This window comes from Suricata suricatta, chromosome 1 (genome assembly GCF_006229205.1).
Source record: "Suricata suricatta isolate VVHF042 chromosome 1, meerkat_22Aug2017_6uvM2_HiC, whole genome shotgun sequence".
Classification (NCBI taxonomy): domain Eukaryota; kingdom Metazoa; phylum Chordata; class Mammalia; order Carnivora; family Herpestidae; genus Suricata; species Suricata suricatta.
This window is the reverse complement of record NC_043700.1, coordinates 173744873-173757519: the sequence shown is the minus strand read 5'-3', so window position 1 is coordinate 173757519 and position 12647 is coordinate 173744873. Positions and strand designations below refer to the sequence as shown.

Genomic DNA, 12647 nt, shown 5'->3' with positions numbered 1-12647 from the left:
ATATTTCAGGGAAGTTGGGAAAAAAGAATTTTGAAGAGTTTAAATAGTATGTGCACTGAACTGAGTATCCCATTGGCACGAAAGGTACTTTTATTCTTATTTGTTTTCAAAAGGTGCTTTTAATATTTAAGTATTTTATTGCGAATCAAGGGCTGGAATGAAGTTGTAATTGTTCGGCAGATTTATCTTTTTTTTTTTAAACAGTACATCAGTTTGTTTTGAAACAAAAATCTGTAAAAGGCCAATTACATAGGTGTATTATATAAAGATTTCTATTAAATATGCTGTAATACTTTTTGTAATGAACATATCTTGAGAATAAATGAAATTGCAATATATAGTCTCTGTACAGATTATTTAGAGATTTGGCTGTAAAGGTTATACATGTTATAAATGCACTTTATAATTTTTAATTACCTTTCGTTCCTTATTTTTGGCTAATTAGCACAATAGCCATATTTTTTTGAATAAGAGATGGCGTTCAGGCATTTTATCCTCTTATAATAGCCAATGTGGTACCATCTTTCAGTGTCAACATAGGGAACAGAAAGATGATTTTTCATCTTTCTGCAGAACCATTTGGTTCTAATCGTAGTAGTATTAGATCTAAACGATCTAATTCTCAACATTTGTCTGTCACTGTGGGCTTTGAGGGGGGAGATATGATGGGGGAGAAAAGCCACTTGAGGAATGCTCTGGATTCTTTTTGGCTGCTCATGTGTAGGAGAGAACAAGTCTCTCTTCACTTCATTCTCCCTGCCTACTATTTATTCCCTGCTACTGGGGACAGGATAGAGTGCATGAATTTTATATAATCTCCAAGGACAAGTCACTGAAGGCACCAGAAGGATGGTATTTAAAAAAAAGGATAAGTTTATATGGCAAGTTGTCTAAATGTGTAGTACTGTGTAATATACTGTCTTTCATGTAGGAAGACGATGCTACTGACTCACAGTCACACTCTCTTGGCCAGTCCCCCTTGCGGTGCATTTGTGAGATTGCTGGACGGGGTAAGAGATGTAGTGTGTGGCTGAGAGCAGTTTTTCTTTGTGCACTTTACTGGCCTATAGAGATCATTTAGCTTCTGTTCTTGGACTCTTTAGCACCATATCCTAACTGAGCCATGGAGACTACATATAGTATAATAGTTAAATAACAATAGTTTAAGAATAATTCCAAAAAATGTTCACCATGTAGAGTGAAATTATTTTTTCTTATGTTATGGTAGCTTATTCAAACTTTTAGATAAGTTATTGAGTCTTATTTTTCAGCTGCATTGCTAAGCTTCACAAAATGAAACCAATTTTAAAATTACCTTTTTTAGAGGCCAGTTGGAGAACAGAAAGAACTTCTCAATAAATGGAATGAAATGGGAACTGATGAACCAGGTATGTGAACGACTTTTTTCAAAATGTGGTAGTAGGACAGAAACTGCCTTCTTAATTGTGGATCCAAAACAATAATATTAGCAATTCTTTTGGAAAGATAGCAATTCTCCTTCCCACTAATTACTATCATCTACTTTGCTTACTTAAGCTTCTAATATGGAGTTTAAAAATCCGTACTTTTGGGGCACCTGGGTGGCTCAGTTGGTTAAGCATCTGACTCTTGATTTTGGCTCAGGTCATGATCTCAGTTTGTGAATTCAAGCCCCACATTGGGCTCTGTGCTGACAGCCTGGAGCCTGCTTGGGATTCATTCTCTCTCTTTCTCTATCTCAAATAAACATTAAAACAATTTTTTAATTCCTAACTTTGGCCAATGTTTTACATTATTTTGAGACTATTTAAATCAATTATCCTTTTTAAAGCAGCATTTGAAAACATTTTTATAAAAGAGTAGATTAAATCAGTCAATGAATTCTTAGACTCATAATTAAGATAACTGTTTTTCAAGCTTTAATTACATTCAAATGCTAAAGATAGGTTAAATGGTAAAAAGTTTTGAGACTTCTAAAATGTTTTTGAGAATTTATTTTGGTTCATTTTCATGGTTAAAATAGAGTCAATTTTATAAATATATAGTGGGGGACAGCTATATCTCATGTACTGTGATCAACAGATGTATATCATTGTATTGGTAGACACACAATCCCTCACCACTCCTCTTTAAAAATAAGCATGGGGAACTGGGCAAGAAATAAGTACTGTAATAGAGAAAGCAGTGTAGTATAGAAATTCAAAAGGGAGAACAGTTTAATACAACTAGAGGAATTCGCTAAGAATGTATTATTTATGTTCTATGTACTTTGAGAATTCTCATATGGAACTTTCTTAGACTGACATTGTTTCTTCAATTCAGTTATAAATGTATTATGAATTTATGAGGGGAGACAATTTCTTCTAGAATATGTCATCTAGGCTGTCAAGGGAAGGGACTGCCTTTTCATTTTTTGTGTTTCCAGTACTTAATACAGTGTATGACAAATCATTGATATTCTGCAAATGCCTGAATTAATCTAGCCAAACAGCAACATGTGAAAGACTCATTAACATTTGTTATTAATAAGGATTCTTATATTGTATTAATTGAAATTTTGTTCTAATCTATTCTATCTTAATTCTAGATTTAAGCCTTTTCAGACCTGTTTATGCACCCAAGGATTTTCTAGAGGTAGGTTGTATTGGATCAATACAGGTATATTAATGAGGAGGAAAAAGTGGAAAAAATGATATGAGAATGTCTCCAGGCAGAGGAATCACCATGTATGAAGCCCTAGAGCTGTGGAAGCAGTGGAATGACATAATCAGATTTGTGTTTGGAAATTGCTTTTGGAAAATACATTGGAATGTGGAAAGATTAGAGGCAAGTAAATCAATTAGGAAGATTTTGATTAAAAATAGTAACTGTAAGCCAGGTAGCTTGTAAATCCACTATCCTGCTGCCTAGCTCAGGGAATCTTTTCCTTGTTTAGTCTTTCCCTGTTTTAGTATAGCCAAGACATGAAAAAGATCTGAACTAAAAGAGCAGCATTGGAAATGGATAGATTTGCAAGAGATTTATAGGAGGGCTTGGGAACTGGTTAGATTTGTGGAGTATGAGAAAAAGACAAGGATGATCTTCAAGTGTCTAGATTGGGGGACTGGGTAGAGAGGTACTGTGTCCTTGAGACAGAGAATACAGGAGAAGGGACAGGGCTGTTGGTGAAGACGATGAGGTTAATTAAGTTTGAGAACGCATATTGAGCATTAAGTGGGCTAGAACTCACTAATTATTTTAATTGACTCATCTTTGATTCCACTCGTTCTCTTGTGCCTTATATATAATCAGTAAATCCTGTCACTTTACCTTCAAAATGTATCCAGAATCCAACCACTTCTATTTCCGTGCTCCTAACTGGTCTTCCTGCTCTACCCGTGCCCACCTTGAATTTGTTCTCAGTGCAGTTTCCGGAGGAAGCCATTTAGGTACCATTCCAAGTAAACCATCTCTGGCATCCAGCGGCATCCCGTCTCACTCTGCTTAAAAGCCGAAGTCATGACAGTGGTGCAAAACATGGTGTTTGATCTGACCCCCTCCTTCTCTGAGTCCCTCTCCTACCGCTTTTGCGTGATTTGTGCTACTCGAGTTAGGTTAGGCTCCTTGCTTCCTCGGCTTCCTTCCCTCTGAGGGCCTTCGCTCCTTCTCTTCTCTGCCTACAGTGCTTTTCCCCAGATACTTGTCTGCACGTTCCCTCCCTTCTCATGTCTTTGCTAAAATGTCACTTTCTCAGCAAAGCCTTTCCCTGGCCCCCTGCTTGAAACTCCTTTTAGCCTTTTCCTACTTTGTTTTCCTTGATAGCATTTATCATTATATGACATACTCTTTTTCTGTCTTCTTTATTGCCTGCCTTCTCCTTTTACAAGGAAGGTTCACAAGGGCAGGAGCTTCGCATTATGTTTTGTGCACTTTTGCAACAATTAGAGAGTCAGATAATTGAAAAGAGTCACAAGACTTCACAGGATACAACCTCAGAAGGCTTTTCTTTCAGCAAGAGAAGGAAAGCACCTATAAATAGGAAGGTTTCCAAACTTCTAGGCTCAGCTCCTAGGGCCCTTTCTCAGTTGCAGAGGATGAGCTTTGTCTTTGGATTAGGAACCACTAAGATACAAGTGAGATACACTGGTCTTGGGAGTCAAGGCACAAGGTTTCCCAGGGGTCTTCTATACCCCACTGGTAAATCAGCAGAAGCTAGCAATCTACATTGTCAATAAGCAATGCAAATAGACTGATATGGTGCTGTGGACTTGGCTCCCTGGGACATTAGGTCACGCATTTATAAATGACTAGTTAGTATATTTCATCCCACCTTGGCCAAGGGTGACCACCAGACCTCCGGGTGTCCTGGAGTAAGCCTGGAGCTACCACAAACCAGCGGCAGATTAATTGCTTTGACTCCAGCAGACAGACTAGTGCTTAGCACACAGTTGCTCAACAAATAGGTGTTGAATGAATGAGTAGACGAATGAATGAATTTTTCACATTTTACTTTTATTTCTTTTCTGAACTGTTGTCTTTGAAACTAGTTTGCCAGCATAAAACATATGGTTGATGCATAAACAACACAAGGGCTCTGACCTCCTGTGTGGTCAAAAATCCACAAATAGCTTCTGACTCCCTCCCCCCGAAACTTAAGTAGCTAAGTACTACTGTTGACTGGAAATCTTACTAAGAACAGTCAGCACATATTTTGTTTGTTAATATGCACTATATACTGTATTCTTGCAATAAGTGTGCTAGAGAAAAGAAAATATTAAGAAAGGCATAAGGAAAAGAAAATACATTTACAGTATTGTACTGTAAAAAGTCTGCATTTGAGTTGATGTTAAAAGCTGTTTTGTTCAAGAGTCAACAGTCTTCTTTTAATTCTAAAGAGAAGTCAGTTTGGTCAGAAACTGCCTTTATGGTGATGGCATTATTTTTCTTAGCTTGTTAAAGATTTCTCCCAAAAGGGCTGAAATTTCATGTAATTTTTGTATGATTATCTTTAACTATTTTCTCCTTAATGGTCATAACATTCTGTTTCTTTCAGGACTGTTGATGATCCTTTTATTATTCATGCTGAAATTCTTCTTTAACTAAAGAACATTTTTCTATAATTATGTCTATATAACTTCTGCATTTCTAATATTTTTCTCTTTTCTATGACCCATGTATTTATAGTTTACCTTTTCTAGCCTATGTTTGTGAGCTTAGTATGATACATTATTTGTGTAATTAGGCTAAAATTGCATTGTTCTCTATTCATCTGCATTTAATGCTGTTGATTCTTTGCTATATTTTAATATTTTTTACAAATAACATTGATACTTTTAGTCTTAATTTCGTGCTGGCATTTTAGCACATTCCATTTTATCAGTGATTAGTTATCAGGTCATTAATCCCTTCTTCAGATGTGCTAGTGTTTCTGTGACCATAATGTCCGTCACTGCATTCTTTTTATTTTTTTAAGTTTTTATTTAAATTCAGCTAATTAACTCACAGTTAATATACTTAACTAACATATAAAAACATACAGGTTTTATATGCCTGAAACGAATACTACACTGTGTGTTAATTACACCGCATTTCCATACAACATCCCGTGCTCATGACAAGTGTGCCTCTTAATCCCCATCACCTACCTAAGTCATGCCCCCCTCGGCCTCCCCTCTGGTAACCATCAGTTTGTTCTCTGTGGTTGAGAGTCTGTTTCTTGACTTGCCTCTCCTCCTTTCCCTCTGCACTTTTGTTTGCTTCCCGAATTCCACAGATGAGTGAAATCACATGGTATTTGTGTTTCTCTGACTGATTTATTTTGCTTAACATAATTCTGTCTAGCTCCATGCATGTCATTGCACTGGATGCCTGATGCTTTTTCCTCAAGAGTTTCAATTTAAAAATATTTTAATTATAATTATTCTTCCCCAAAATGTATGTTATTGTCAGAAAAATAAGGAAACATACATGAGAAGAAAACTTAAAAAAATGCTTTTACTGCCTTCACATAGCAATAAACATTACATTACTACACATTTTTTAACTTCATATCTAGTGATATTTTTTCACGTTATTAGTTATATTACCTATATTAATTGAGGCAAATTACACTGTATTTTATTATATGAACTAGCCATAATTTAAGTATTTCCCTCTACTGGAATGTTTAAGTTGTTTTGTATTTTTCTATCATAAATAGTACTTCATTAACATTCTTTCTGCACTATCTTTGCAAACATCTTAGTTATTTCCATAGTCCTACTTCTAGAAGTGCAATTCCTACATAAAGGATATGTAAATATCGAAGACTTTTTTACATGCTTAATTTTGAAAAGTATATAAATTGTCTTTCTTGTTAGCTTGGCCTCTGAATTTCTTTTTTCCTTGTGGGTTTGGTTTAGAGGCTCTACTGTGCAACTTTATTCTACCATCTTTCTAAAGATCTTGTAAATCTCTGTTTTTCAAAGGGCTAGAGTTGACTTTGAAATGTTTTTGGCAAATATTACAATCAAGCAGTTTTGATTTTTCTGTCACCTTCCCTGGTTAAATATTCAAGCAGTTTTGACTTTTTGTTACTATCAAAATACTTTTCATTCTAACCAAATTCTTTAGACTTTTATATGGTAGATCATCAGTTGGAATATTGATATTAAAGCATGTTTATCATATTTTAACATTTCAATACAATTTTATAGTGTTTTAGGATGTAATTAAAGTACATACATAGCCTCAAATAATTTTAAATTTTGTGGTGATACACCAAGAATATCATTGCCAATTTTATAGGTGTAAACATCCTATAAGAAAACTAACTAATTTTGTTGGATTTGTTTTTAAAGGTGTTAATTAATCTTCGCAACCCGAATTATGAAAATGGTGATTCTCTTAGTTTCAGGACTCATTTGGGTTTAATCCAAGTTCCTCTGAAAGTGAAAGGCATCCCTGAATTGGTAAGTACCAGCAGTTCAGAATACTGTGTATTTTAGAAGACAGCCATTAGAGAAGCATTTTAGTGCCGCAAATATCTAAAACATTAGGGTTGTCTGCTACAGTGAAGTGAAAGATTTCTTTTTTATTATAAATATGTTATTATAGTGGTGACTTGCTTTGCTAGTAGGACTAGAGAGGAGTTTTCATGCACTTCTAAATGCTTTCACTTTCTCCTCATTTTAATCAAGGCATAGATTTATAAGACAGCTTGTTGGGATTCAGGTGCATGATATATGACAATATATATTGATAGTATATATGACAATAAAATTAATTGAGGGTTGCCTGGGTGGCTCAGTCGGTTAGGTGCCTGACTCTTGATTTTGGCTCAGGTCATGATCTTATGGTTCATGAATTTGAGCCCCACATTGGGCTCCATGCAGGCAGCACGGAATTCTGTCTCTTCCTCTCTCTCTCTGTCAAAAATAAACAAATAGACTTAAAAAAAACTGATTGAAACAAGTTGTGAAATTTATTTAAAAATCTAAAGAATGTACATATTATCTAATTCAGCCAACCTTTACTAAGTTTATCAAAGTGAGGCACTGAAGGGGATAAAGGGAGGGGAAGATGAGTTAGAGATGGTCTCTGCTCTAGAGACTGTCACAATTTGGTGAGGAAGTTAGTTTTAAAATAGAGCAATTATAGAAAAGTGGGAAGAATTCCTTAGTGGAGTTAAGAAATTATCACTCCTGGGGCAGCTGGGTGGCTTAGTTGAGCATCTGATTCTTGATTTTGGCTCAGGTCTTACTCTCACAGTTTGTGAGATTGAGCCCTCACGCTGCCCCAGCCTGGGCTCTGCACTGACAGTGTGGAGCCTGCTTGGGATTCTGTCTCCCTCTCTCTCTGCCCCTCCCCACCTCGTGCATGTGTGCATGTGTGTGCACGTGCATATGCACATCCTCTCTCAAAATAAATAAACATTAAAGGAAAGACAAAAGAAATTCTCACTCCTTCTTTTGTTAATCGCCCCAAAGCAATAAGGAGCCCAGAAATGTAAATACTGTGTTTGGGGAAACTAGGAAACAACGTGTAGCTCTGCCAGCCTGTGAAGTTGGAGAACTGGGAGAATGGGAGGTGACAAACATGGTGGAAGGTCAAGCCCAAATGCTTCTACCTAGGAGGCATGTCAATAATCACTTTATCTTTCAGCTTTACATCCGCCTGTTTTGCTCTGCTTATTATGCTGGAGCTGGATCTTACAAACATTTTTCTTTTGCTAGCTGGCTTGATGTTAGGCTTTATCACTAGAGGGTCCTGGAGGGGCACCACAAGCCTGTAACCAGAGAAAGGAGCTTCCCGTGCAGTCCCTGTGTTCGGAAGCCAGCAGATCAGCATGCTGAAGCCAGCTCCAGACTGGACCCTCTGGTGTAGTCTGTCTGGTTTCTTCACCAATCCCCCACCCCTGGGCACATTCCTGGGGCAGCCGATTTCTTTCCTTGAAAGACTGAATCTCATGGAATCTAAAAAAAGAAAAAAAAAACAGAAATAAACTCACAAACACAGAGAACAAACTGGTGGTTGACAGAGTGGAGGGGGAAGAGGGGATAGGAAAGTAGGCGAAGGGGATTAAGAGGTACACACTTCTGGTTACAAAATAAATAAGTTGAGGACTGAAAAGTATAGCACAGAGAATACAGTCAGTAACAGTGTAATACCTTTGTATGGTTACAACTACAACTTATCATGGTGAGCATTTCATTAAAAAAAAAAAAAAAAAAAAAAGGCCGGACTCTCAGTCCTGAGGGCAAGGGGGACCCTTTCCTGAGTTCTTGGTTGCCTCTTCATCAGACTAGGAGTCATAGATACCTTCTACATTTGCTAATTTAATTCTATTCTACCCTGTTCACATTAATGGGGTGATTTCTGTTTTCTGGCTGGATACACTGGGTGATAGAAGAAGCAAGATGATTTTCTCCATGGAACTTTGGAGAGCCTCAAGAGCACCACACGTTACAGAAGGGCTTGGTGAGCCACAGGGTTAAAAACGAGACTGGAAAGTCTGTATCAGGAGAGAGTAGACCCCCAAGCCCCTACCAGCTTGCATATTCAGGTGACTCCTCCTTCCCCACGGGAGACCAGAGACATATTCCTTAGACAAAAGGAATCATGAAATCTAAGAATTTAGACACTTAAGATTTAGAGCAGTGCAGAAATGAGGTACTGGTTTGAAAATAGAAATTAGGTGAGAATTGACCAAATGGTGAGGCTAATACTCTCGTGCCATGCCTCCATCACTCTGCCTGCCCAGGTCTCTCTCCCCACCGCACCCTGTGCCCAGTCCTTGCAGACATAGCTTCCAGTCAGCTGTGTATTGCCTCGAGCCTAAATATGACCTACCAGCCGAGGGATCTGCAGATATTTGAAATTTTCCAACTTGAAAGGCAGAAACCGAAACTAAAAAAATGTTTTTAAAAAGCCAATTTAGGGAATGAGTGCTTATCATGAGCTTTAATAATTGTTGCAGGTTTGAATTTATGTTCACACTCACAGGATACAACAGGTCATAACCTGGCCTCAGGTTCACTTAGATTTGTAGAATAATACCGGACAGAAAACAGCATGTCAGGAGGTCAGGTAGCTCGTCCCCGGAGTCCTTGCAGCCAGCCCGATGCTATGTCCAGCCCCACCAGGAGTGCAGGCCGCTGTAGGTGACGAGGGTGCGCAGGCACAGCACAGGGGAGCCTCCCACATGCTAGGAGCTGTTTTTTGTCCGGGACCTCATGGGAGACACCGCAGCAGGCAGCTGAGGTCTGTGTTGTCCACGAGATTTTTATCGTCCACTCAAAGTCCACTTCAGATATAATTTATCAAGGGTCATATTTCTTCAGAAATTATATTGCTTAGTAATGTAGCTGGCATTCCTTGCCACAATTCGTGTGTGTGTGTGTGTGTGTGTGTGTGTGTGTGTGTGTGTGTGTGAGAGAGAGAGAGAGAGAGAGAGAGAGAGCGAGCGAGAGAGCGAGAGAGAGAAAGAGAGCGAGCGAGCCAGCACATTTTCAGGGCCACAGTGCTGGGAGAAGATAAACCCAAGGTCATTTTCACAGGAACAGAGTTTAGCCTATTAACCACTTCTTCCCTACAGAACACTTAAACCATTAATATTCTCAGGAGAAAATACAACTCATAAAACAAGAATTACACAAGAACAGTTTCATTAAAACAAAAGAGAATAAGAAAGAACTTTTACAAATCAAAATTATGGTACGCAGAAAAAATCAGACGAGTTGAAAGCAAAGCTGAGGAACTCTCTATGAGAAGACAGAACAAAAGGAAAAAAACCAAAGAGTTGAAGTAACAGGAAAAACTTTTTTTTTTTTTTACTTAGCTGATCAATCCAGAAGGACTAAAATCTGACCAGTAAGAGTTCCAGAATGAGAAAACTGAAGTAAGGGAATTACTAAAATTCCCAAGACCTGAAAGATATGAGTCTCTGGTATGAAAAGGCTCACCCACTTCTCAATGTCATGAATGAAAGAAGACCCGTATCAAGGCCCCTGAAAGGAAAACTTTAAAAACTTGTTAGAGGAGGAGGACAGAAAGTGTCCGGAATGAGAATGGCATCTGACTTCCTAGCAGCAAAACTGGAAGTTAGAAGATTTTGAAGTAATTTCTTTAGCAACCCAAATGATTTCAAGTCAAGAATTCTATATATTAATCAAACGTGAAGTTGGAGTAGACATTTTCAGATATTTAGGTGATCTAAAATATTGATTCTTATTTGGGGAACTGTTGTCAGAAAGTCTCCAAAACAAGCTCATAGATACAGAGAACAAAATAGAGGACTTAGGAAACAGGGTTCCAACCGAAGAGAATGTCTAGGATGACAGTGACAAGAAGTTTCCGGACAAAGGGTCTGCAGTAGGACCAGAGCACAGCGATTCTAGACTGGAGCAAGAGGCTGGAAGGTTCCAGGATGAATACCTGCAAGAAAAGTTTGACCAAATTTATTACGTTTGCAAAATTACATTGTGGAGAATCTTTTCAGAGTTGTTGAAGGGTATAGGAAGAGATAAAGGATTAGAAAAAATTGTATTAGTGAAAAAATGATTTAATTATCAGCTGCATGCATCAAAGAAAGTACAATAAAGGAAACATATTTATAGTATACTACATGACTCAGCACTGAATAATATTTAAATAGTCATAATGCAAACTTTTAATATGGATTTAATCAAGAATTGATATATCATTATATTGGAATGTTGAATGGAGGAAAAGCGAATGAACATGAGCTAAAATGCTTATTTACAAGAAAAAAATCAATCGATATCTAAAACTGATAAAAATAACAATATATATTTGTTTCTTGAAATCTGGAGATAAATACCAGAAAAAAAGCTGGAAGTGGTTGTCTCTGGGTAGTGGCCAGTTATGTTTGTGTGTGCATGTGTGTGTCAGCATGTTTGTGTGTGCATGTATTAGAGGAATAGATAAGGAACTGCTATTTTGTTCTTATATATTTTGGGGCTGGTTTGACTTTTTTTAAAGCTGATTTGACTTCGTAAACCATTTGTTGCATGTGAAGGCTGTAGACTGATGGTTGATTTGATTCTGAAGCTAACTAATTGGGTATTAAATTCTTGGTCTGCCCCTTACTGGTTATGTGACCTTGAACAAGTTTTTTGACCTTGAGCCTTAATTTTCTTATTTGTAAACTAGGGATAATAATATTTCATAGAAGTATTGTGTAGATCAACAAGTTAAGATAAAAATTATGGGTTGAATTGTGTGCCTCAAAAAGATATTGAAGGCCTAACCTCCAGTACTTGTGAATATGACCTAATTTGGAAATAGGGCCACGATGAATGCAATCACATTAAGATGATGTCTTATCAAAATATGGTGGGCCCTAAAGCCAATATGAGCAGGTTTTTATAAGAAGAGAAGAGACACAGAGGAGAGACGTACAAGGAGAGTGTCATAGGACAGTGGAGGCAGAGAGTCGAGTTATCCATTTATAAGCCAAGGATCACCAAAGATTGCCGGCAATACTAGAAGCTAAGAGAAAGGCTGGGAGCAGATTCTCGCCTAGAGTCTTCAGGGAAAACACGGCCCTGTTAACCCCTTGATTCTGGACTTCTTGCCAGTAGAACCGTGAGAAGAAATTTCTGTTGTTGAAAGCCACCCAGTTAGCGGTCCTTTTTTTTTTTTTTTTAAGGGAAGCTCTAGGAAGCTAAAATAATACATAAAGCATATAGACAGTACTTGGAACTTCGTAAGCAGTATATAAGTATTAATCATTAATATCACAACTTTGTCAAACAATTTTTAAGAAGTTATTTTTTAAAAGTGTTAGAAGTCTTTTTAGTAGCAGTTTATACAAAGTGTACAGAAAAGGAAGTGGCAGGTTCCTTTCCTGAAAGTGGTGGGAACTCTTCACAGAGGTACTGTCGTTTGGACTAGTTTGAAGGAGTTTGCTAGGTAAAGAAGCAGGGAAAGGATACTGTATGAAAAGAGTCAGGATGTGCATAAGTGGGACTAATTATGTCTTCGCTCTGTCGGGACCTGGAACTGATGTGGATTCATTCTTAGCTATTGAGGAACCAAAAACCTGTGGCTAATTTTCAGAAAACTTGCAGTATCCCCGCTAGGAGTATGATTAGTCCTTGTCTTCCTGCTCTCCGGGCTAGTTGTTCCTCCCTTCCCTGAGTCCTGCGGCCTGCCGATATGGATCCTGACTCCAGGATACGTGTTTA

The 12647-nt window shown here is 37.7% G+C and overlaps 1 protein-coding gene across 1 annotated transcript in view; it reads left to right on the top strand.

The window, feature by feature from the left end:
* Positions 1–12647, top strand: part of TBC1D19 (TBC1 domain family member 19) — a 144738-nt gene that overhangs the window by 46236 nt on the left and 85855 nt on the right. Inside the window, exons 5-8 of the mRNA XM_029947755.1 lie at positions 10–84; positions 1325–1388; positions 2567–2613; positions 6798–6908. Of these exons, the coding sequence (XP_029803615.1) occupies positions 10–84; positions 1325–1388; positions 2567–2613; positions 6798–6908 (297 nt within the window). The remainder of the gene's footprint in view (positions 1–9; positions 85–1324; positions 1389–2566; positions 2614–6797; positions 6909–12647) is intronic.